Source organism: Hakea prostrata, chromosome 7 (assembly GCF_041222555.1).
Source record: "Hakea prostrata isolate BN-2017 chromosome 7, UWA_Hpros_2, whole genome shotgun sequence".
NCBI classification, from domain to species: Eukaryota; Viridiplantae; Streptophyta; class Magnoliopsida; order Proteales; family Proteaceae; genus Hakea; species Hakea prostrata.
Genome location: NC_142606.1, coordinates 618471 through 642859, shown reverse-complemented (window position 1 = coordinate 642859; position 24389 = coordinate 618471). Strand labels below are relative to the sequence as shown.

At 37.2% G+C, this 24389-nt stretch overlaps 2 protein-coding genes and 1 pseudogene across 2 annotated transcripts; 2 read left to right on the top strand and 1 right to left on the bottom strand.

The window, feature by feature from the left end:
• Positions 1-2561: 2561 nt before the first annotated feature.
• Positions 2562-3448, top strand: LOC149008765 (RING-H2 finger protein ATL78 pseudogene; annotated as a pseudogene).
• A 1215-nt stretch (positions 3449-4663) lies between these two features.
• Positions 4664-14068, bottom strand: LOC149008764 (cytochrome b-c1 complex subunit 6-1, mitochondrial-like). Its single transcript, XM_089163196.1, has 5 exons — positions 14031-14068; positions 13672-13724; positions 9967-10051; positions 5016-5105; positions 4664-4905 (listed from the first exon to the last, which is right to left on the bottom strand). Coding segments are annotated over exons 2-5 (210 nt in total). The 5' UTR covers positions 13674-13724; positions 14031-14068; the 3' UTR covers positions 4664-4872.
• A 5031-nt stretch (positions 14069-19099) lies between these two features.
• Positions 19100-21797, top strand: LOC149008763 (actin-7). Its single transcript, XM_089161583.1, has 5 exons — positions 19100-19247; positions 19875-19945; positions 20054-20447; positions 20543-21156; positions 21243-21797. The coding sequence occupies exons 2-5, from the start codon at positions 19886-19888 to the stop codon at positions 21306-21308; spliced, it is 1134 nt and encodes a 377-aa protein (XP_089017709.1). The 5' UTR covers positions 19100-19247; positions 19875-19885; the 3' UTR covers positions 21309-21797.
• The last annotated feature ends 2592 nt before the right edge of the window (positions 21798-24389 follow it).

Here is a 24389-nt window from a genome sequence, read left to right as displayed (position 1 = left end):
TTCACATATTGACTTTAATATGTTTTTCCTTTCTCAGAGATGTTTTGAATATCTTTTATATATTGTCTAGGGGGTTAAATTTCGAAGAGTTACCATTCACATATTGACTTTAATATGTTTTTCCTTTCTCAGAGATCTTTTGAATATCTTATGTATAAAGTCTAGACTCTAGAGGGTTAAATTTAAGAGTTATCATTCACATATTGACTTCACTATGTTTTTCCTTTCTAGATCTTTTGAATATCTTATGTAAAAAGTCTAGAGGGTTAGATTTCCAAGAGTTATTTAGTTGGTAAAAGAACAACTTCGCATAGTATGAGATCAAGGATTTGAATCCCCCTTCAAGGCCAGAGACAAAATTTTGTCTTATATTTAAATTATATGTAATACCTACCTCTAAGAATATACTCAAGATGTGTGTAAATCAGTGTCCTAAATTTTGGCAAAATATGATCAGATTTCGACACCCCATTTCGAGGGGTATTTTAAGTCATTTTGAGCCTACATTTGGTATTTAGCCTAATTTGATGTCAATACTTAATAATTTTGAATTATTTCCTACAAATTCTCATTTTTAGCCATATTTAACATGTTATTTTCTGAGGCCTCAATCATTGAAACATAATTGGGAAGACTACCCGTTGACCTTGAAGATTCCATTATAAAATCCTTTTATAATTTAAATTGTTTCCATAAATTCTTTCATGTTGATCATGTCGCTAACCAATCAAAAATAAAATCTTATACTAATCTAGCAAGTAGAAAGTACGGGATCGAACTATGGGGAACTAAAAGGCTAAGTCACTAAGATTGAATTCAACAAAACTAAATTTAAACTAAATTTACTAATTAATGCAAAAACGTTAACTATGAATACGTGAAGATCTTTGGGATTTCGGATCCCCAATGTTTTTCTCTAACCGATATAACTCTACACTTCAAAGTAGATTAAGGATGGTCTTCCTAGTATGCCCTATCTTCGCAAGACTATCGTCCTTCGCCGAAGCTTGGCACGCTTAGTTCGTTGAGTTATAGAACATCTTTGGCCAAACTCAAACACCATCAACTAGAAGATATAGAACAATCAAATTAATGAAATAAGCATGGTTCATCTACATCCCAAAAAAAGTGAACTAGCTACTCATTATCACAAAGTTTATAAGAAAAATAAAGATGAAACATAGGAAGAGAGAGAGATACTCTTCCCTAACCACATTTGGCACGTTGCTTTTTGAGACCTAAATCAGTAGGATATAATTGATAATATTGCTCATTGATCTTGAAGATTTTGCTACAAAATGTCTTCTTAATTTGAATTTTTTTTCAAAAATTATTCTATGTAGATTATCATCCCTAACGACATTTGGCACATTGTCTTTTAAGGCTTGAATCATTGGGACAGAATTGGTAAGATTGTCTATTCATCTTGAAGATTTTGTATAATCGCAAGAGAAATTGCCAAAATATCACAAAAATCAAGATTTTGACAATATATCGGTTGGTTCGACGATATATCGCTGAATTTTCGGTGATTTTCGGACAAACTTAGTTTTGTCTCCGAAATTTAGTTCGCTCACTATCAAAACGGCCAAATTTCAGCAAAATATTGCACTTTGATGTAAATGGCCCATGCACAAACCTCCATGTCCAAAAAGTCCAGACGGCTTTGTGTTTCTCAATTTTGTAATCATTTAGTGTGAAAATTATTGGAAGCATGTAAGCTATCTCTGTCTCTCTATCACAGTATGGCTGAAAGATAATATAGTCTTAACTCTTAAGCATTAACCTAGACAAAACTTAGAATAACCCAGAAACAACAAAAGGGGAAAACTTATCAGAGACAAGGATTACTCTTATAACAAGGAAAACAACCTAAATTTGAACCACTTCTTCAGTCAAGTAAAGCATAGATCCCCTTGGCCCTTATTATGTGAGGCAAGTAAGAAACAAACTAGGTTTTTTCCTATGAAAACCGAGTTAGTAGGGGAAATGGGCAAATCAAACTCAGTGACATGACAGATGAGTCTCCAACGATTTGAGTGAAGAGTGACAAGATTTTAACGTGTGACTCATGACTACATGTCCTCTCTTCTCTTGTCTGATAAAAAGTGTAACAAAGCCCACTTGGCATGTCTCACCAAAACCATCTTTTCCATGTCATAATGACTAAGCCCATTATTCTTATTTGAAGTGGGTCCCAAGCAGTAACTTCAGCCTTCAGGGTCCAACTTTGAAGAAAAGTTTAATCTTACGTGGCAGTTGTTACGGCGTCGAAAGTGGCAAGGGCCATGTTGATTAGAAAGGCCCATAGAAAAAACATAAGAACCTAGTGGTAGTTCCAGGTGGCGGAAATTTATTTTCTCAAACCGCTATCGAATAATTGAATAAAGCCAAGCTTTTATTCCCTACAAATTAGCTTCTAATGTTTTGAATATTCTAAATTTTATTTTCCCGCAACGTTTGTAATCTTTCTTAATTTTCTAATCTCGAAAAGCTTAACCATTGCAATCTATATATTCTTCCCCTTCTCCGAGAGTAAATTCATCTCCCTTGGATATCCATCCACAGCTGATCAAGACTTCAAAGATGTCTCCTTCTGCTTCTTCTTCTTCTTCTTCTTCTTCTTTCTCATCTTCTCCATTGTTGCTTCAAAATCTTCTGCGAAATGATCACTCAAGGAAATTGTTACTGCACACTCCGCTAAACCATCCGCCTCCGGCTACCGCAGCTCCGCCGAGTAATTGGCTTCATGGTTCATCATCTGAAATCTATCCCTCCGAAAACAGCTTCGATTCGAACGTGGTGATGATTCTGTCAGTCCTCTTATGTGCTCTAATTTGTGCATTAGGGCTTAATTCAATCGTGAGATGTGCGCTGGGTTGCTCGAGCCGGGTGAACTCGGCATCCATTAATAATAACACAGCGAATCGGCCAAAGCTAACTGGAGTCAAGAAGAAAGCTTTAAAGATGTTTCCAGTGGTAACTTATTCTGATGGTATAAAGCTACCTGGGTTAGACACTGAGTGTGTTATATGCTTATCTGAGTTCTCACCTGGGCAGCGTGTGAGAATCTTGCCATCTTGTCACCATGGTTTTCATATTCGCTGTATTGACAAATGGCTTTCTGCCCACACATCATGTCCCACTTGTAGGCACTGCCTGACTGACACTTGTCAAAAGATCGTTGGCCAAGCTAATTCGTCTGCACCGCCGCCTCCACCCCCGCCACCTCCACCTCCACCACCACCACCAACATTGCAAGTGGTCATTGTAACTCATGAAGGACTCCAAACGTCCGAGACGCAACTACCAGAGCAATAGCTTAGCTGATAGATTAGTTTTCTATTGTAATCAAGGGTTGGTGGGACCCCAGCCTCCCCCACAAAGGGGGAAAAGTGTTCGAGTAATTGTACAAATTTCAAATGCGGGATTTCCTTAATTGCCAATAATTTTGTTGTTCCCTAAGTTTGGACAAGGAGAGTGAAATTAAATGTTGCGCATTAAATGCATAGAACTCTCAAGCGACAATTTAGATTAAATCTCTACCGCCCATTTCGCAGGTAAAGAATTTGAAACAGATGACCAAGATCAAAATTTCGATCTCGACCATAGACAGCACTAAAGTTAAACCCCAGATAAAGTTCCAAAGAGAGAGCGATATCTAATGAAATTCAACTATGATTTTATCAAAATAAAAAGATAACAAGACAAATAAAAAGAGGGCTCAACGTTGGATGGAAGGGTGAGATGGAAAGCACTCTAGAGCTTCAATTCAAAAGGACTTTAGGTGGGCTCAGACCTCACTGTAAGAACATTATTAGATGCTAAGCACACAATGTCATCACATTGTGATATTCTTTGTTGTGAATAGGGTGGAAAAAGTAACAATGAATCTTGGTTCACCAACGGTGAAATTCGAGTTCCGTTGTCACATAGCTCTTAACTTTTTTCTTCAGCAAGAGAAAGAGTACTTTTAGAAAGAAAAACAGAGTATTTTTTGGATACTTTATGATAGCATAAGAGTCTAATTATAAAGTCCCATAATTAGTGGTCTAAATTATTATTCCTTCTCCATGGTTGAAGAATAATAATTCACCAAAAAAAAGAATGATTATAAAAAATTAAAAGGTACCATTATACCTACTAATCCTTTAGAAACAATCTCAAAATTTATGTTCACCGGCTGCATAAAAAGAAATCTCATCATCTGATTAGTATGAAAAAAGGTACTTTCAGCGAAGTACAATTACAGGTGAGAGTTGGTCATGACATAAAGAGACCAATTATTAGGTCACATTTCTACTTTCCCACGAGAGAAGGAAAGCTTTAACAAAAATAAATATCAAGTACCATTGTATTCCAAGGAAATAATATCTTAGACATTGGTACAGGGACCAACTTTAGTACCTTTTTTTTTTTTTAGAGGTGATCAATATTTAAATTTTGAGTGCCTATGAATCTTTTACCCAAAAATAGTCACCTACGAATCCTCGTTAGCATGCTTGCTGGGCTGAAAAGTGAAACAGGGGCAGAAAAATCTATAGATTCACCACTCATGACTACCTCTGCCTACCATTTCAAGCTCATGAACCTTACGAAGTTCACCAGCTTCATGGATGTTGCATTTATGATAATAGTCCAGCATTAATTTCTGTATAACTACTGCCATACAAAACGTCCAACACAAACACATAAAATGAACATCAAATTAGCTGACAAAGTCAACTCTTAACACCCTCAATTATATGTCTAAACTCGAGGTTTCAGCTGTTAAGTACCATACAGGAATGGCTAATCCTCTGGATGTAGTTATTACAGATTGCAAATGAGATGGAGTACAGAAAAGGCAATGCTCTAGGAACATCATCTTCATTATTTCAGTCCTGAAAACAGCTTTGGCGCAACCTGTATTCAAAAAAAATGAATTCAGCAGAAGTTTTCTTCTTTTTTTTTTGGGGGGGGGGGGGGTTGAAAATTTGTGTATCAACTATGTCAATGATGAAAGTAAAGCTTACACATGTATCAACACAAGACCAGTAATCGAAGTATTGCCCTGTACAGTGTTTGTGACCAGTTTCATCACTTTGGATCCTCTTAACACAAGCCTGTAACAAACCACACCCACACACCCCAAAAAAAATCCACAATTCATAGCGGCACTCACATAATAATCAAAGAATTTTTTTCAGAAAGGTCAATATAATGTCAATAACCAACGAAGAGACCTCAACTTGTATAAAAGAACCACACAATTTATAAAAACAAAAACCTTTGTGGTAAAGTTAAGGATGCATTCAGCATCTCATTCTATATTATAAACCAAAGATGCCATAATCCCAGAAACTAAGAAACTGCAGACACATTTCCCGGCCCGCAAGGAACCAATTCACACAAATCAAGCATAACCACATCTGTGAATTAGCCACACTGGCACAGTCAAAGGAACCACTTCTGCAAGCTCAGCGTCTACGCATCTTTCACAAAGGGCAACAAAAAGAAAAACTTCATAACAGAAAAATGTCAAAGGAGATCTCTCCTTTGAAATTCTGCCGCTGCTACAGTCTGGTGTGGCCAGAGGCACCATCTCAGCAAGCTACTTATCTATGCTTCTTTCCCAGAGGGCAAAGATATAGTACATAATACAGAAATGGAGAACAATTACCAAATTGTCCAACATTATCCATGAACGACAGAATAGTAGATCCTTTCAATTCCAATTGCTTCATTGTTATGGATACCGTTATGAAATTTCTGGTATATTACCAGTTTGCCACTTGGTTATTAGATTTCAGCAATCTAAGCAATCCGAAACGGGTTTTCATTCCCAAATCACATCAAATTATTTCCAAAGGTGCATCTGATATTATGATACTTTTTATTCTTCAATTATGGGCACTTCTACTTCACTGTGATCTGCCAACTCTTATCTTCTAATTACTAGTGACCATTGCTGATTAGAAACCCATCAAATAAGCCAAAAATAAATTCCAACTCAAAGTGAGCCAGAAAGACAAATTCAACAAATTACCTAGCCAAGAAATGTTGTATCTCCATCGGAGGCCATCTTCTACAATAGGAAGACAGGTTTTGCTGACAGCTACTCTAAGTTTTGACTCATAGAATTAAGGGTTTTGCCAATAACTTAGTCTTTTTTTCCTGAATGACAAATGACTTCATTGATCACTTTCTTTTCTCTTCATTTTCATGTACATTCAACACTTTCATCCATATTTGCATTGTTAAACAATAATTATGCCCCCAAATTTAATTGTTGGGAGAATTAGTATGTAGGACTTCATGGACTAGGCTATTTTTAGCGTTATGAGTTACTTATTGAACCTTCTTTTAAAAAGAGCAAATTACATATACACCGTTGGGTTTGCAACCAATCATGTTTACACCCTCCATGGAATTTAGTCTATTACAAACATCCTCATATGCCTAATACTGTTAGTTTAAATTAAAGTATAAAAAACACATTTGCCCTTACTGAATGTTAGCAAAGAATTTCACATCCCCATAATACCCCAAATGATATTCATCTTTCCAAACCCAACCTAACCTAACCCCTTCTTCTTCTTCTTCTTCTTCCTCCTTGACCTCCTTCACCCATGACCTCGCTGCCCCCATCCTCTACAACCCACCCACCCTGCCCCCTCTATCTCCTTCCACACCAATCTGCAACCCCACCTCTCAAGTAGGAGCTTTTAATTCACACCCATTTTAGTAATTGAGAGGTTTAAACTTTGCTGTTCCGACAGTAAGACGTGTTTTGGCTGGAATAATCCAACCGGAGAGAGGATCAGATCTCTTCAGCAATCCTCCGCTATCCTTTAAAGCGAAAAGTGGAGAAATTTTTCAAAACAAATTAGTTGCTAATGTTCTGCCCAAGTGGCTATCGATTCAGAATTACTCCAAAATTTCATAGAGTTTCATCTGCATACATCTACCTTCTGCTATTTTTCTTCACCTTCACTCCTCCACCTTCTCTTCTTTCTCCTCCGTTTTTCTTCTTACCTGAGTCTCCAAGACACTGGCACCTGCAAACTCCAGCTTTGGTTTCAGTTTTCAATATCTTCTGACTTTGATTTGGCCTTAACCCTGCAACAGGAATAAAACCAGCCAAAGAGTACTGGAACCTACCTGAAACTTTAGTGAATTTAATAATTTTAACAATGGCAGAGGTGGAATCAGGGAGAAAGGAGAGCATTGGGGTCAGGCCAACGGCGTGAGGTGCTTAGTAGCAATGGAGGGCGCATAGTGGGGATTCAATGTGGAGGCAGCGTTTGAGGCAGCAGTGCTCTGCTGCTGCCTCCTTAAGGAGGAAAAGGCAAAATAAAGAGTGAAAGGAGCCCAGTGGGTGATTCTACTGAGATGGAGAGCAGAATTAATTGGTGCAGGTGGACGTTGAAGAGTAAGAAGCAGCAATGGTGGGAGAAAGAGGGGATGATCGTTGGAGGGATCTAAATGAAACAAAGAGCAATACGAACTTTAATAATTGGAACAGTGATATTATCTGATACTTATGAAAATGGAATTAGAGCCAAATTTACCTAGATCAGGAACGAGATAAGCACTAGCCGATTTGTTGATAAATCGTCAAAAGAGTGAATAAAGCATTAATGTTTAACTGGACTTTGTAATGATTACGGGGGGATAGAGAGAGAGATGGCTCCATGTCATAACGATGACGTTGAAGCTCCATGTAAAATCAAGAAAGAAGGAACCTGTGAGCCCCCTGAATAAGTGGAAGAACTTGTAACCCTGAAAGAATGGAAGACTGAAGAAACACCATGAAGGGGAAAGTATCTGCAGAACCCAAACTTTCAGGCTACAGGAGGAGGCTGTTCTTCATTGTTCTTTTCTTTTCTTTCTTTTTTTTTTTTTTAAGGGTTTGTCATAAAGAAAGGAAATATGGGATTTTCAAAAATGAAGTAGATGCTGACTCATCACTTAACCTTATTATTCTAACAGTAGGTGATGTAAACCCCAATTTAGGTAAGGGTAGGATAGGAATTTCCCTGGTATCTAAGGACTTCCCAGGAAATTCTAGCAAAAATAAAGGGCATCCTAGGGTTTATAGGGTGTTTTATCACTCTCAAACTCTGCTGTACTGTGAACACAGATCTGGACTTTTAACAAAAGTCAGAAACTAGGGTTTGGGGGGTTTAGCTAGGGTAAGATAGGTTCTGTCCTTGCTGTTTCTGCCACTTCAGAACTGAATTTCAATGATTCAGGGGCTTGGGAAGGTCTGAATTACATAAACTTAGGGATTTCAGAAGTTTAAAATCTGCAGAATCTTCTAATGGAAGAAGATGAAGTGCAGGAGATTTCAGACTTTAGAGAAATAGGTTAATTGGGTAATTAACAATAGGACTACCGTCTAGGGGTAGGTGTAATCCTAGGGAAGGAAAAGGAAGCTAAAGGAGCTGGGGAAGAGGGGTTGGCAGAGAGGTGGGGTCTGCGGCTATCGCAGGGAAGAAAAGGGAGGAGAGGGGCCCACCAAAGCAAGGGGAGGGGGTTGGAGGTTTTGCTAGAACAGAGAGGGAAGGGAGAGAGAGTGTCTTCGATGGGGTGAGGGTGCTTCCTAAGGGCTGCGTAGAAGAGGAAAGGGGCAGGGAAGGGTGTGATTGAAAGAGGAGGCAGGAGATGGGTGGGTCAGCTTACTTAGCTGCTGCTGGAATAAGATTTGACTGCTTGTGGAATACTTGAAGCTTGCTGGAATGAAGGAGAAGAAGCTCTTAATTGATGGTGCATGTCTTGACCTTCTACAATCTTTACTCAACCAAGGCCCCATCAACTAGGAAACCCTGATCCCAAACTCAATAATTTTATTCAATCATCAAAACTGAAGAATTACAGAGAATACTTGGTTATTTATAGCCTTTACAAAGAAAGAAGAACTTGACACAAAAATAACTAAGACTTAGACAACATTTACTCCATTTAAATAAAAGACTTCTTCTTGGAATAAAGACCGCCTTATCTAGTGGAGTCCTCTTTAGGAAAAGACTCCTCACTTAAGTAACTCACAAATTCTAAACAAAGCAAACTCCTAAAAGATAAGAACCCTCTTTGCTAAAGATTCTTATCTTATTCACAACCTAACCAATTCAAAAAAAAAAAAAAAAAAAAAAAGATAGATCCATTACCCTTGGAGTGAGGGGATTCCAACAAGACCCATCTTAAGCCCTAAAAGGGCTCAAAAATGACCAAAATACCCCTCAAATGGGGTTTGGCCAGAATTTTTGGTGGTTCTTGGGGCCCACTTTGGGGTTTGGGCAAAGGGGGGTGTCCATGTTCACACCAGTAGGTGTATAGTTGACACATAATTTGGAACATAAGGGGTGAATTTGTAAATGTGGTAGAATAAATTCCAGGGGCTGTAAACTAATTGTTTGCAAAGCCATGGGGTGTATATGTAATTTTCTCCTTTGAAAATTATTCTCACAACAAGGTAGGAGGTTTTGTTTGGGAAGTAAGAAGTCCCATACTCAACAAAGAGGGGGGTTAATAGTAATATGTGATGATGGAGCTCGAATTATTATATGTTAGATGCCTCTAAACATTGCCACAAAAACAAAAAGATACCTTTAATCGTCTATAGCTATATGAAGTCAGAAATTTTCCAGTTTCTAGAGCAATGTACATCAATACATAAGCATCCATCATACACTAGAAAACTTGGTCCAAACCACGAAGTATCACATAGGGTGCTTTTTTGTGAAATTAATTCTTGGAACAGGTGTAGAAAATGTTAAAAATTGGCAACACAAAAACTTTACATCAAACAATCATTTTCTGGGAGTCAAAACCTAGGTTTTGAAGCTGGCCCAGTTGTGGCACATCCTGATTCAGGCAAAGGTTGAAACCAGACTCAAAAACCAACATTTAGAACCTTCATATAAAGAACGTTTAAGAGGAATAATTTTTCTAGGTCCTCAAGCTTCAAGAGTTGGAAAGTACCTGATAATCAAGAAGAGGTTTCACGCACTTTGGCTTGCAAGACTCTTCAAGATGTCTCTTTGGATCAACAGGTTCATCGTCCGCCCTATTTGAAACAACATACATTAGCTCCAAATTTGTTGATTTTAGGAATGAATAGAATTAAATCCCATAAAGGACTTTGGGAGACATTGATGCAGATCATCTAGCTGGTCCAAGTCAGCCCACCACCAAAGAAGCCAGATCAATACTTTACTAAAATAAAAATTCTCAAATGAAATGCCCAGCCCAAGTTCAAGCTCACAATCCAACCCAAGTTAATGGCCCTGCCCTGTTAAGGGTATTAGGGGTAGTATGTGACATTGTATTAGGAATTGGGTTATTACTATTGTAACCTTTTCATTATGTACCATACATTGATAAACTTCAGATTTATTGATCTGAAGAAATCAAAACATGGTATCATACTGATCTGAAAAATCATAACAAGCCCAAGTAATGAATTGGCCTAGACCCTTGACAAAGGTCCAATGCTACCCCAATTGATGGACTTGATCCAAGTTGCACTTTTGTGTGTGTTGCTATTATCAAGCATGTGCTATGTATGGGTACTAGGTAGTTAGTTGGTGAGAGTTTGTCAATAAAAGAGACTCCATTTTCAAAGGGGCAACTCACTGTAAAAGGTTAGGTGAAGTCAGGAGGTAATTGAGTAAATGTTATGGACTGTGTAGTAGTTTGTTGTCCAGTGGATTAGCCTATAAATAAGATGGGGTTCTATCAAGAACCGCAAACAAAGCTTGCTTCTCTTGTGAGAGTGATAACTCACCTATGCTAACGCAACTAGTGGGACTCTAAGCTGCCATCTATCCTATTCTCTCTACAAATCTATCATCCACTGGCTTATCATCAAGTTTATCAAGAAAATCAGCAACCACTCATGTTCTCCTTATCCCACTTCAGTAACCTTTTTCTGATGTGAAACAGACCCAGGCCCACTCAAGGGGCCAAAATAGGGCCTAGGGTGGCAGCCCAGCACCCTACGGCCCTGAAGAAAAATTTGCACAAAGGGCATTTTGGTAATCTGGACCGTCGTCAACAGGACCAATTAGTCCTAGTTGGATTCAACATATTAGTAGGAGTCCAACTCTACTTTTATTTTCGGTATTTGATTTGGTTTTGGTCAAGTTATGGAACAGTCCTAGTCAAGTTAGGAGTCCTACTTAGAGAAGGATAAGTAGAAATCGTAGTTTAAATTACTCTCTAACTTTGAGTCCTAGGCTCCTAACATGAATCCTTCATATAAGGCTATAAATATAACCTTTTAATTGAAACAAGACAGCTTATGAATTATTGAATAAACTTGGTTTGAAGGAGAATTGATTGAGTCATTAGTTTCCAAGGAGAAGGCCTGTGGCTGCTGGTGTTCTTATTTTCTGCAAGTTTTCAACTTCCCTCACCTCTACAAGTATCCAAACCCCCACCTCTGCCCCTACCCTTCCTCTCCTATTAGCCCATCATGGACTTCATTCTCTCCCTTCCCTTTCCTGACTTTCTATCCCCATTCCCATTCATAGTTTCTCCTCAAAACCCCAAGAAATTCTGCACTTAATCCTCCCTGAAACCCTAATAACTCTAACCTCCTGTCTCCCAGTTCTCTCAAACCCTTCACCGAATCCTATTTGCTTTTGGGCTCATCAATTCATCACCCCTATCGCTTTTCTACCTTCGGCCCGAACCCTAACCCTAGCCACCTCCTAGAAACCCTAGAATTAGAAAACCCTGATTTCTAGGTCCCCAAAACCCTAAGAGCTTGAATCTGAATTTTAAAACAACTCAATACAGATTTAGATATCCTTAAACCCTAGCTCCTAACCCCTAGCTAAACCTTGCCTACCCATTCCCAAACTCTAGATCCATCAAAAGAGCCATTATACCATAATCACTGGGTTCAAAGAACCCTAATTCTACTTCTGATTCAATTTAATTGATCTTGAAGATGGCCCTTCATTTGGGGGTTACATCTTTTTCCCTCTCTATTTGCTACCATGGTACATTTAGGTTCTCTTCACCCTTCATTATACCAGATTCAATCTTGGCTGGCAGCCTTGTCTTTCTGCACCAGATATATTACTAGACAAACATGCAAATTGGTATCACTCTAAGTCCTTATCTTTTCAAAAGGAAAAGGGGTAAATTTGATAAGCATCCAACCATATAGTATACTAGCATTCCATAATTCTAAATTGGAACAGAACATAGAAATAAAAAGCCATCGTTGTTTTCAAAGGAGACACTTGAGGGTTTATCTTGTCCTGGAAAATTAAAAAGTAAAACTAAATGTGAAGTTGGTTCAGCCATGTAATACAATGCTGTATCTAGTATGGACCAGCAAATGTCACTAACTATGAGTACACCTATGTCACCAAAGAGACTGAATAAAGCTCATAAAAGTGTCAGGCAGATTTTTGAACTTCTTGGAACCAAAAGCACATTGTAACCAACATATCCAACAAAAAGGTCTTCATTTCCACTCTAAAAATTATTTTGTTACTTTCATGGTCCATGCACAATGAAAAGGATGATCCCTATAGTATACACCCACTAATCCCTTGAGGACCTACTATAAAAGCATCCTAGGCAGACCTCAGCATGACAGTAAGGTAGCTCCACAACAACCCAATAGGTGAGGGTCAGGTGGGCCCCCATACATTATGAGACACTCCATACCCCATAGATGCAGAAGCCTCGATCAAGGATGGACTCCCCCCCCCCCCCAAAAAAAAAATAGAAATTACTTCCTCATGAGACAACCGAACTGAGTGTGACCAGTCAAGCGTTTGTGCATTTCAACCCATGAAACTGCCTTTTTAAGGATTCTTCTCCCCCCCCCCCCCCCTCTTCCTTTACAGAATTAGATTTCAATGATGAGGTAAGTTTTTTTGTAACAACAAGCCTAAAACATCTTACCATAATTATGGCTGCTTCTAATCAACCCAAAAGAAGTGAAAGATAAAGGACAGCATCACATCATTAAAGTGCGGCTAAAAGGGGGTCAACCAAGTTGTTTGATCTAAGATCAGCTCTATTTACATGCCTATGATATTGAGAAATACCTTGAAAATGTGTATGACATGAATGTATAAACACAAGCAAGCAAAGAAGTATGAAGCATGCCATTATTCCATGATTGCAACAAACTTGCCATCACATTTTAAGTGCCATCTAACTTAGCCAATCATTCAGGCATTCCTCACTTAGCTACTGTATGAATTAAAGTTGAACAGTGATGGATGACAATCTAATAGACAGTTTATGATAGTTCACCAATAAGATGAAAAGGAATTAGAAACCATGTCGACATGGACAGGAGCACAATACAATGTCCGTGAAGAACATAGTAAGCAATAAACTACAAGGACAATTGAAGAATGTTATTTTTTTATGTTTTTTGGTAAACAAGAATGTTATTTCATGAACTTCAAACTATAGCAAAACGATAATATAGCAACAGAAGTAGAGGCAGCCGTCTAATTCATCATATACTATAGGAATATCATTTCTTTACTTTGGTAAAAGAAAAAAATACTATCAGACAATGGATATGTTGATAAAAATGAATTACAGGAGAAATTACAGGACAGAACAGCATGCAATAATTTGTAGATCACATTTCCACAGTAAATGGGGAAAAAAAGCACATCTAAAAACTTAAATAAAAGTACCCACATTGTTAATGCTGGTGGAATATCAAACCAAACCAACGTTCTTACTAGTCTTGCCTGCACAAAAGATAAAATATATACGATGAGAAACAAAAAGACATCAGCAGACTACCAGAGATCCTTAACTTTTGAGCTAAAACGGCGGCAAAAACTCTCAGGTGCAGAATCTACGTCCGGTAGTTCAAATATACTTTTTTTCCAGGCTGAATTTGATCACAATTACACGAAAATAAATTAATTAATCGACAAAAGACGAAACAATATATGTAATATAGTTTGCATAGATTGTGATAAATAGCTCATCGAGTTTTCCAACGATTAAACATGCGTTGTACAAATTTCCTGCCAAAAAGAATGTAATACTTTTAGATGAATTTCGGAAGTTGAGTTATCAATCTTCCCAGAACGCGGTCCTCTTCTTGTAAACTAAAACACCAATCAATTTGCCAGTCAAATCTCAAACCCCTAATTCATGGATCGATTTAGTTAAAGAAAATATTTAGCAGTAAATAGAAACAGCCGGACAAATCATTGTCTTGAACCTTAGATCTAAAACATTAACAATACAAAATACATTTTAATTTCAAATTAGATGACGCTCCTACCTTCTGAGACGAAAAAGCGTTTGCTGTAAGACCTTGCCGGGAAGGACTTGCGGAAATATGAATCTAATTTGCCAAGTTATTGATTAGTAATTTAGAATCGTTAAGTCCGATTTCTATCGTACGCTCTCCGAGTTGAAGTGTAACGTACGCCCATTGAGGCGATCCAATGACGGTAAAAATAATCTAAGATTCTAAGGTCAGAGGCGCAAAAGTCATCTGTTATGTTGTGTTTGGTTCCTAAGAAAATAAAACTTCCAAAACAAAATTTGAAAAAGTGAGGAGAGAGACCCATCATCATTGCCCTTATCTCTTTTTTTTTCTCTTTTTTTCTTTAATTCTTTTTTCTTTTCTTCTTTTCTTGACCTCACTATGAACATGAATAACTGCCTTTTACAAAATTGCTCTATTTTTTCTTTTACGTTTACAAAATTTCTCTCTTATCATGTATTTAAGTTAGAACTGGGTTCTAATAATGAAAGAAAAACGACCTCCAAAAACCATATGCATCCCTTATTTGATTGCATTTTATCTTAATAAATTTGGTTGGCTATTTTATCTTTGAATGGTTATCATGGCCTCATGGGCACTCTGTTCTCACTTGAAAGGAGGATCTTAGATGGGTTTCTAACCATTTCCCTGGTGGTTCCCTTGTTGGCAAAGTAAAGTGTTTTTAGCTCCAATGTAGCAAACGGCGGTCAAGATGGTTGCTAGAAAAATGCATGCTTCTTGGTTTACATGGGATATTCTGGATGATATTTGCACATTAACTCAAGAATTTGGACAATTTGGCATCGCTCATCGGGTTCAAGAGACGAACCGTTGTGTAGACTTTCTTGCATCATTTGTGTTTGATTGCCGAAATATTAGTTTTGATCAAGGGGGCTTACCGGCGGAGCTCGAGGCCTTGGTGCGTGAGGAAGCCCAGGGTCACCGGTTTTATCCTATGTAATATTTATTTGTATCATTTTCTACGTGTCTAATATATATATCTCACACAATTCTGAAAAAAAAAATAATAATAATATATCATTTACCTCCTATTAAATTATCAAATACCTCCTTTTATTATTATTTTTTTTTTTTAGTTATAGCTTTATCATTAACCCCAACTTACCTTTAACTACAAAGATTTTTAGTTTAAAATCCCAAAATTGTTCTCAATTACTCTATTTGTTAAAATCTTAAATTATGTTCAATTAATATTATTATTAAAATCCCAAAATTAGTTTAATAGTTGAAACCTTAAATTACACTCGGTTAGTTTTATTCTAAGAAGCTAAAATTCTCACTATGTCTTATCTAGACATCTTTCTTTCGTTAGTCGTGGTGTGCAAAGCTGGCCCGAATGAACCTCAAATCCAAAAAAAAAAAAAAAAAAAAAAAAAATTAAACCTAATAAGACATTATATTTTTTGATTGATCTCTTTTTACTTTATTTTAATTATAAAAAAAAAAAACATTTAGATTAAAGAACACAGGGAGTATTTTGAGATTTTAATAATAAATTAATTTAATGGTAATTTAGGTTTTAAATAGTAATTTAAGGTAATTTAGGATTTTAACTCCTATGGTAATTGAGTGTAATTTTTGTTTTAAATTAAAACATAATTTTAAGTCATGAAAATTTGGAGTTTAAAAAAAAAAAAACCGAAAATTTTAACAGAATGAAGATGTTGGATAACTTTGCCAACTAAAAAGGGAGATGAACGATATTATCTAACTAAAAGATGGTCCAAGTGCTATTTGGTCAATTGTAAGGGGAGGTAAATGGTATTGATCCTTTTTTTATTTGGTAAATCCTACCTCCCCTCTTAGGCAACACACCCCTCTTATTATATATCCTTCCTCCCCTCTTACCTGCCTTCGCCCTCCCCCCTCTTCGTTATTACTTTCGATTTTTTCACCCCAAATTCCTTGGTTATTTTTTTTTTCCCTTTCGTCTCCTGTTTTTTCCTTCTTTTTGTTTCCCCTTTTTTTTCTTTTTTTCCCCTCCCCTTTTTTTTTATTTATCACATTAAACCCTGTGTTGTGTTTTTTATCTTCCCTTTTTTGCTTTTTTTTCTTGTTCTTCGTTTTTTTTTGTTTCTTTTTTTTTTTTTGGGTTGTTGGGTTTTTTTGTTTTGGTTTTCTTGGTGTTTTGTTTTTTTTTTTTTTTGGTATTTGTGTTTCTTTTGCCGGGTTCTTGGGGTTTTGTTTTCTGTGTTTTTCTTGCGAGGGGGGTGTTTGTTTTTGCTGGTGGGGGGGTGTGTTTTCCCTGGGGGTGTGTGCTTTTGTCCCTGGGGGGTGTGTTTTCCTATTTTTATTTTTTATCTAGGAGACATAGATTTTTGTCTCCCATGCCAAGCAATAAAAGAAGGCCTTTGGAATTAACTTAGGGCCTGTTTGGTTACATGAATCCAGAGACTTCAAATCTCTAGATTCATGAATCTGATAATTAATACCCGTTTGGTTGTAAAAATCTCTAGTTCATGAAATCTAGAGATTCACCTTTTTACGCTAAAAACGTGAATATGTAGATTTATGGGTAAGGGGTGAAATCTAAAGATTTCAAAAAATATATACATTTGCACATTCACAAAAATCATGTCGATCAAATAGTTTTTTAGGATGAATCCACATATTTCATTTCACAACTAAACATTTAATTTTATAAATTATGACTCCACATATTTGAAATCTCTAGATATTTGAAATCTCCAGACTCATGTAACCAAACATGCCTTTACACAATTTCAACAAGTTGCAAAATGTTGGTGATTTATTGGAGAAAAAAAATGTAGATGATCAAATATGAACAATGTATTTAGATATGGCATTATCAAAGAGTTGATCAGTTGGTAATGACTAGTGTTTTTTCGATAAATCAATATTCAATTGCCACTTTAAGAATGTAGTCAAAGTGTGTGTTAGATAGTTGGAAAGAATCATATAGAAGCAAAGGGGAAAAAAAGTCCAATCGTATCCAACCATGACTTAATGACCCATACAATTACGGACACAATCGTATCCAACCGTGACTCAATGACCTATAGAATTACGTACCCATATGTGTTCAGCCATGATCTAGTGACTTGTACAATCAATTGTGGATTTTTTATTGACGGAATTTTATCAGGTTCATAAAGATCCATCAATTTCCCTCTAGATGAAAGACATTTATCTATCAGTGACATCTAAATGTTGAAATTAAATTAAATTAAAAAATGTATATTTTTAAATATTACTTCAATCTTTAGATGTGATAGATAAATATATGGCAAATGGATGATTCATTTGCATTGGAAGTGAACTTTGATAAAATTCCCTTCGACTGCGTTTGTTTGTTGAAATAAAGGTGGGGTGAGAAAATTATTGAAAAAATTAATTAATTTTTTATACTTTTCATAAAAGTGTATATTGTTTGGGGGTGGGAAAGCGAGTGACGTGGCATCCCAAAATTTTCACCCTAAGACTTTTTAAAATCCCACAAATTTAGTGGAATTTTGTGGAAAAGTTTGGAAAATAAAAAAATGAAACCCATTACTATCATTTTTTCACAAAACTTGTTTTCTTTCATTTCTTTATCTCTCACGGCCTCACCCAACTACACATGGGCCCACATATTTTTTTTTTATTCCCACTCTTTTTTTTTTTTTTTGTACAAAAGTTTTTTTTTATATATAGGGATAGGGATATTACATATGTCCACGATAGGATTTTTTTTTTTTTTTTTTTTTTTGAAATGAGGTTCATCCGGGCTAGGTTGCGTGCACCACGACTACATCCTCAAGACGCTTCGAACTCTGACCTCCTACGTTGAAGCGTTGGGTTTTACCAACTGAGCCACCTCTGGCCCGGTAGGAGTTGAACGCATGACTTCATCCGACTTTCCGTAAAGAAACGTAATCTCCATGATCGCCGAGCGTTCGCACTTTAACATCCAAAATCAGCCACGTGTAGGAGTAGGACCATTCCAAATGCCGAGTGGATCTTGGGAAAGGAGTAAAGACTCGGTGAGATTCCTCCCTTACGATCACGGATCAGGAGTGATGTCGTGTCACAATCAATTACTTCCTTCACAGGGTCCCAGATCCCAACTCCCAAACAATTCAAAATTCAAGATTCGACAAACGCCTTATGTTTTCAACCCAGCTTTAAAAAACACAGATGCCTCATGTGAGGGTGTCCGCCTGGTGGGTATGAGCCTCGCGAATGAGCCACCCAGCCATCACCGTTCAAACGGCATCCATTAAAATTACCTCCGATAAAAAAATGAAGAAAATTAGAAAACGCAATTCCTTCTTATTAATATATTACGATTTACGACCAGATTCCAATCTGACAACTATCACCACATCCGCATGTAGGCTAGTGCTTTATAAAGGAATCACTCATCGGCAAAATAAATCATTGAATCCCGATCGCAACGGCTTTTACGCTACAGTTGGGAGGAGTTAAAGAGTATTTTTATTTATTTATATATTTTTTTAATAGTAATCCTAAAAGTTATTAAAATAGAAAATGAAAAGTCGAGCCGAGCCGAGCAGAAAATCCCGGCTCCAACGGCGACAGCGAACGGTTGGAGAACATGGGATGGCAACGCCGACGCACGTCCAGTTCGGGCCGCCCAAACCAACGTGGCAGAAGTCCAGAGGACCGAAAGGCAAATCGGACGGTCCATACCAACGAGAGAAATGAATCGGACGGCCAAAAAGAAGTGATGGCTGTCAGCCAGGTCAAGCCTTCTTTTCTCGTTGTGGAAATGATTCCTCTTGACTTTAATTTATTTGGCTTTCATTTCATTTGCATTTCACCCTCGATTTGTTAGGTTAGTATATATCACTCCTTAGCCTCTTCTCTTCGCACTTTCAGTGTTTCTGGCTGGTGGCAGAGGACTGGTAGACCTGTTTTTGCGATTTGCGTCTTGGAAGCGAAGGGAAAGGTGTAGCTGCGATCCTTTCTCTTCGATCTCGTCGTCTTCGTTTTCTTACACAAGGTAAGCCAGATCTCTTAAATCATCTGAGTTTGCTATTATACTGGTTTGTGTTGAACTCGATTAAGACTTCCCATGCGTAAAATTTAGAGATCGATTCCAAAAATCAGTTACCTGGCGTTTCTTAAAATCACTGTTTCATGAACTCTACCGGAAATTAACTGAACTTTTCGGTATTTTTATTAGATTTCGCCCTCGATTTGATTGCAAAAACTATTTGGCTTTTGTCTAGATCCGATCTAGGGTTTTGCCATAGCTTCTGCTCAGGTTTTGTGGTTGGAGGTTAGATCTCACTGACGATCTGCTTAGTTTCGGTGATTTTTTCAGACTTGAAATCCGACTGTCCGTAACCTCTTACTACAATCGCCATATCTTTTACTGTATCCGTGGCTTTCAGTTGTTCGCCTGGTTTAATTTAATTGAATCGGTAATTAACTGGTTTGGTTGATCGATTTGATATGATCTTCTCCGGTACTAATTTCATCGGCAGGAATAGTTTTATTTGATTCCACTGTCTTACTGTCCTAGTCTGTTGAGTAGTTGCTACTTTACCTTTTTCGATCATTAGGTTCTCAATTCTTAAGAGTTTATTTTCATGTTCTGCTTAAGTCTCACAGCTTGATTCTGCAGGTCTGTAAAATATGGCTGATGCAGAGGATATTCAACCCCTCGTCTGCGACAATGGAACTGGAATGGTCAAGGTAAGTCAATGGTTGATGTCCTTTTGCTGGGTGACTGGTTTACTTCTTGGTTATTTATCAACATTCTTCTGCCTATTAATTCTTATGTTATACTCTTGTAAATTGCAGGCTGGATTTGCCGGTGATGATGCTCCGAGGGCAGTGTTCCCCAGTATTGTTGGCCGTCCACGACACACTGGTGTCATGGTTGGAATGGGACAAAAAGATGCTTATGTTGGAGATGAAGCACAGTCCAAAAGAGGTATCCTTACTTTGAAGTACCCCATTGAGCATGGTATTGTTAGCAACTGGGACGACATGGAGAAGATTTGGCATCATACCTTCTACAATGAACTTCGTGTTGCCCCCGAAGAGCATCCAGTGCTTCTCACAGAGGCACCCCTCAACCCAAAGGCAAACAGGGAGAAGATGACCCAAATCATGTTTGAGACCTTCAATGTTCCCGCTATGTATGTGGCTATCCAAGCCGTCCTTTCTCTCTATGCTAGTGGTCGTACAACGGGTACGTAATTATGGTTGCATGTGAGATTTCATAATTTTGGTTGTTCCCAGCGTTCTCATTTTATTATTTGATTGATGTTTTCCTGCTGTCATCAGGTATTGTGTTGGATTCCGGTGATGGTGTTAGTCACACTGTGCCAATTTATGAAGGTTATGCTCTCCCACATGCCATCCTTAGGTTGGACCTTGCAGGTCGTGATCTCACAGATGCCCTCATGAAGATCCTCACCGAAAGGGGTTACTCTTTCACCACAACTGCTGAACGGGAAATTGTCCGTGACATGAAGGAGAAACTTGCCTATGTTGCTCTTGATTACGAGCAGGAGCTGGAAACTGCCAAGAGCAGCTCTTCGGTTGAGAAGAGCTATGAGCTGCCTGATGGGCAAGTCATTACAATTGGTGCTGAGAGGTTCCGTTGCCCAGAGGTCCTTTTCCAGCCATCCCTGATTGGAATGGAAGCTGCAGGAATTCATGAGACTACCTACAACTCTATCATGAAGTGTGATGTGGATATCAGAAAGGATCTCTACGGAAACATTGTTCTTAGTGGTGGATCGACAATGTTCCCTGGAATTGCTGACCGTATGAGCAAAGAGATCACAGCGCTTGCTCCTAGCAGCATGAAGATCAAGGTGGTTGCTCCTCCCGAAAGAAAGTACAGTGTCTGGATAGGTGGATCAATCCTTGCTTCCCTCAGCACATTCCAACAGGTAAAGTGGTTTGTTTCATTTCATTATGGGGTAATGTTTTTATCTGTGCTTGGAGTTTATGCCTATTTACTGTTGCATCATTTCAGATGTGGATTTCGAAATCCGAGTACGATGAGTCTGGTCCATCAATTGTCCACAGGAAGTGCTTCTAACTTCTAAGCTATGTGAGTGGCATTTCTGTGGTGAGTACTTTTATTTTCTGCAGTTGGCTTTCCGTGTCGTGTCAAGTGAACTCAATTTGGTTGAGCCAGGTGGAGGTGTGGTTATATACCATAAAAAATTTGCAGCTTTTCATGGTTTTTTTTTCCTTCCCTCTACCCAAATCTTGTTCGAGGGGTTGATGAGCCAAATGGTTACATACCGTGGTGGTAACCTTTTGTGGAGCTTAAATTGTACGCCTGTGTATTAGCATCACCTTGTCACCTGTGATTCAGCCATTGTTGTAGAATGTAGGAGGGAGACTTATGTTTTCTAGTCTTGCATGATCTCTCAGTTTTTCTTTTTTCCCTTTTGGAATCGGGGTTTTGGCAGTTCTGTTTATATTTATTGTATGAGAAATCTGATTTTTAGTGTCAGTTTGCGGTTATGAACTATATATCTTAAACGATTATATATATGATGGTATTGTAAGCTTTCCTTCACATGCTGTAGCATACATAATTCTTTCTTTTTCTGGGAGGTTTGATGTATTGGTGTATCTTGAGGGTTATTTTGTTGTTACCAGACGGTGAGGCAGGCAGGTTAGATTGTGTGGTGAAAGGTTTTAAACGACTTACTATTTCGTTTTGGTGAATTAGATAGTTTGTTTTTTTGGGTAGATTTTGGTGAATTAGATTGCAGAATTAGAAACCATGTGTTTAATGACTTTAATCTGCATGGTTCTAGATATGGGCGCCTTTTTTATATTTTTAATCTTTTGTGGCTTCTTTTTTGCCCTTCCGTTTCTTTCCTGAAGTCTTAACGAAAGCCAAAGGACTGATCTTGCAACAAACAAGATCTACACCGTTTTTCCGATCAAAATGTCTATGAAGTTATATAGCAGTCTATGAAGATATTAGCTGCTTCATTCTGATTCCGATTTCTGGGGTTTTGTTCAGACTTTGAAATTTGGGTTGGAGGAGATTGATCTGGGATTAATTATTAAAGAGTTTCTTACATGCATCTCTGCCCAACACCTATTTTTGCAATGAAATAGGTATTCTATTCAACTTTGCAAACCTTATTAAGAGGTCCAAATCGTTAGGGCATCGTTTAAGACACTGTTTAATATTTATTCCAGTTAATGATTGAGATTTAGACATTGCTCTCGAGAAGATTGAAATGTTCCTTACGTGTTAAAACTTAAAATGGTTTACATGCTCTGAGCAGTGGTCTCGATGTAACTTGTGGAATATGCAAGTAGTGGTAAACTGGTAATACACTAAAATTTGATCGATTCCCAAGAGGAAACAGCTGTTAAATTGACAGGAATATAATTGAAAGAACGCATTGTGAAAGTGTTCTAAGAGCTGAATATAGTCTCTTTACAATTAAAAGACTGTGAAAGAGTTCTAGAGTAGAGTATTATTTCTTCACTTTTCATTGTCAAGTTATTACTGAATTGAATCTCTTCAATCAGCCTACACAGTAATCCGGTGGAAACCATGCTTGGCAATTGGAATCAAACCTTCATTAAGAGCGATGGCTTCTCCAATGAATGCCAAGTCACATTGAATACGCTTTGTTGAATATGCTATAATAAGATTACCAAATTCTTTTGAAGAATAATACCAATATATGACTTGGGTACCAATTAGTATTATAATTACTTTTAGTAATATTCAGAGGATGAGGAGACCAACGATATTGGTAATTATCAATGTGATCATTAGTTTCTGCGGGGACTTGCAATGAAATTAAATATAGGTTTTTATGCGTGGGTTTCTATCAGACTAACAACGTTATAATATTTTGAAATTTTAAATTTAGAGCGACCAAAATACCCATCAGCTTATCTAATACAATGTGTCATGGGCCATATGGCTAAAATATTATTTGCTAATTGACAATATATATATATATATATATATATATATATATATATATATATATATATATATATATATATATATATATTTTTTTTTTAAACCATATGTTGATTAATGCTTAGGGACGAAAATTATCTATTTTAAAAATCATAAATATGTATATAATTGAGCGCTAATTAATATACAATTATAAAAAAGCGTGAATAAGTAAACGAGGGGTAATTTGGTCCCTCTAAATTTAAAATTTAAAAATGCTTAATGGTGGCTAATAGTATTAGTATGGTTGGAACTCACGAAGCGAAATACGACAAACGAAAGAGGAAGATTCGGGGAAAATTTGATATGATAATAAGTGTTTGTTGAGGACATTGAACCTTGAATTGAAAATTGGTTTTGACACTGGATTAAGCTTTTAGAAGGTCGTTATCTAACTCTTGATTTCACAAAGTTCGGGTTGTCCCTGACGCCCTAACGATTGTTGGCCACAAATTACAAGGGGGCCCATAGGGTTAGTGATGGATTTTTTTAATATTTTATTATTTTTTACTTGTGGGCCCATATAATATGTCGTTGTAAAACTGTAAAGGGACATGATCCACACTCGATTTCTTGGTGTTTATATTTCATGTCAAATTGTAACAACGCAATTTCTCAATAAATTTGTTATTAAGAAAATGGATTGAATGTGTTATTTGCATCCGTTGTCATCAAGGTTTAATGTATCCAATGATACCATATGATACTAGCTGATACATATTCATATTTGGCCCAACCGATATGAATCATACGATACATTTCAATGCGTCTCTCCATGAATTGCACTAAAATACACTTCAATGCGTCTCTCCATGAATTGCACTAAAATACACTAGTCAAAGCGTTACTATAGTGGGTTTCGATCAGACTAACGGCGTTAACCAATCTAAAATTTTAAATCCTATACTAATCTAGCAGCGTATCTAACACAATGTGTCATGGGCCTGAAGGCTAAGTCACTAAGATTGAATTTAACAAACTAAATTTAAATATAAATCTACTAATTATATGCAAAAACGTCATATATGAATATGTGTAGTTCTTTGGGTATTTCGAACCCCCATATTGCTTAATCCTAGGACCAATATAACTCTATACTTCAAAATCGTAAATGGGATGGTCTTCCTAGGTTGAGCCCTATATTAATATACAATTCTACGGGAAGCGTGA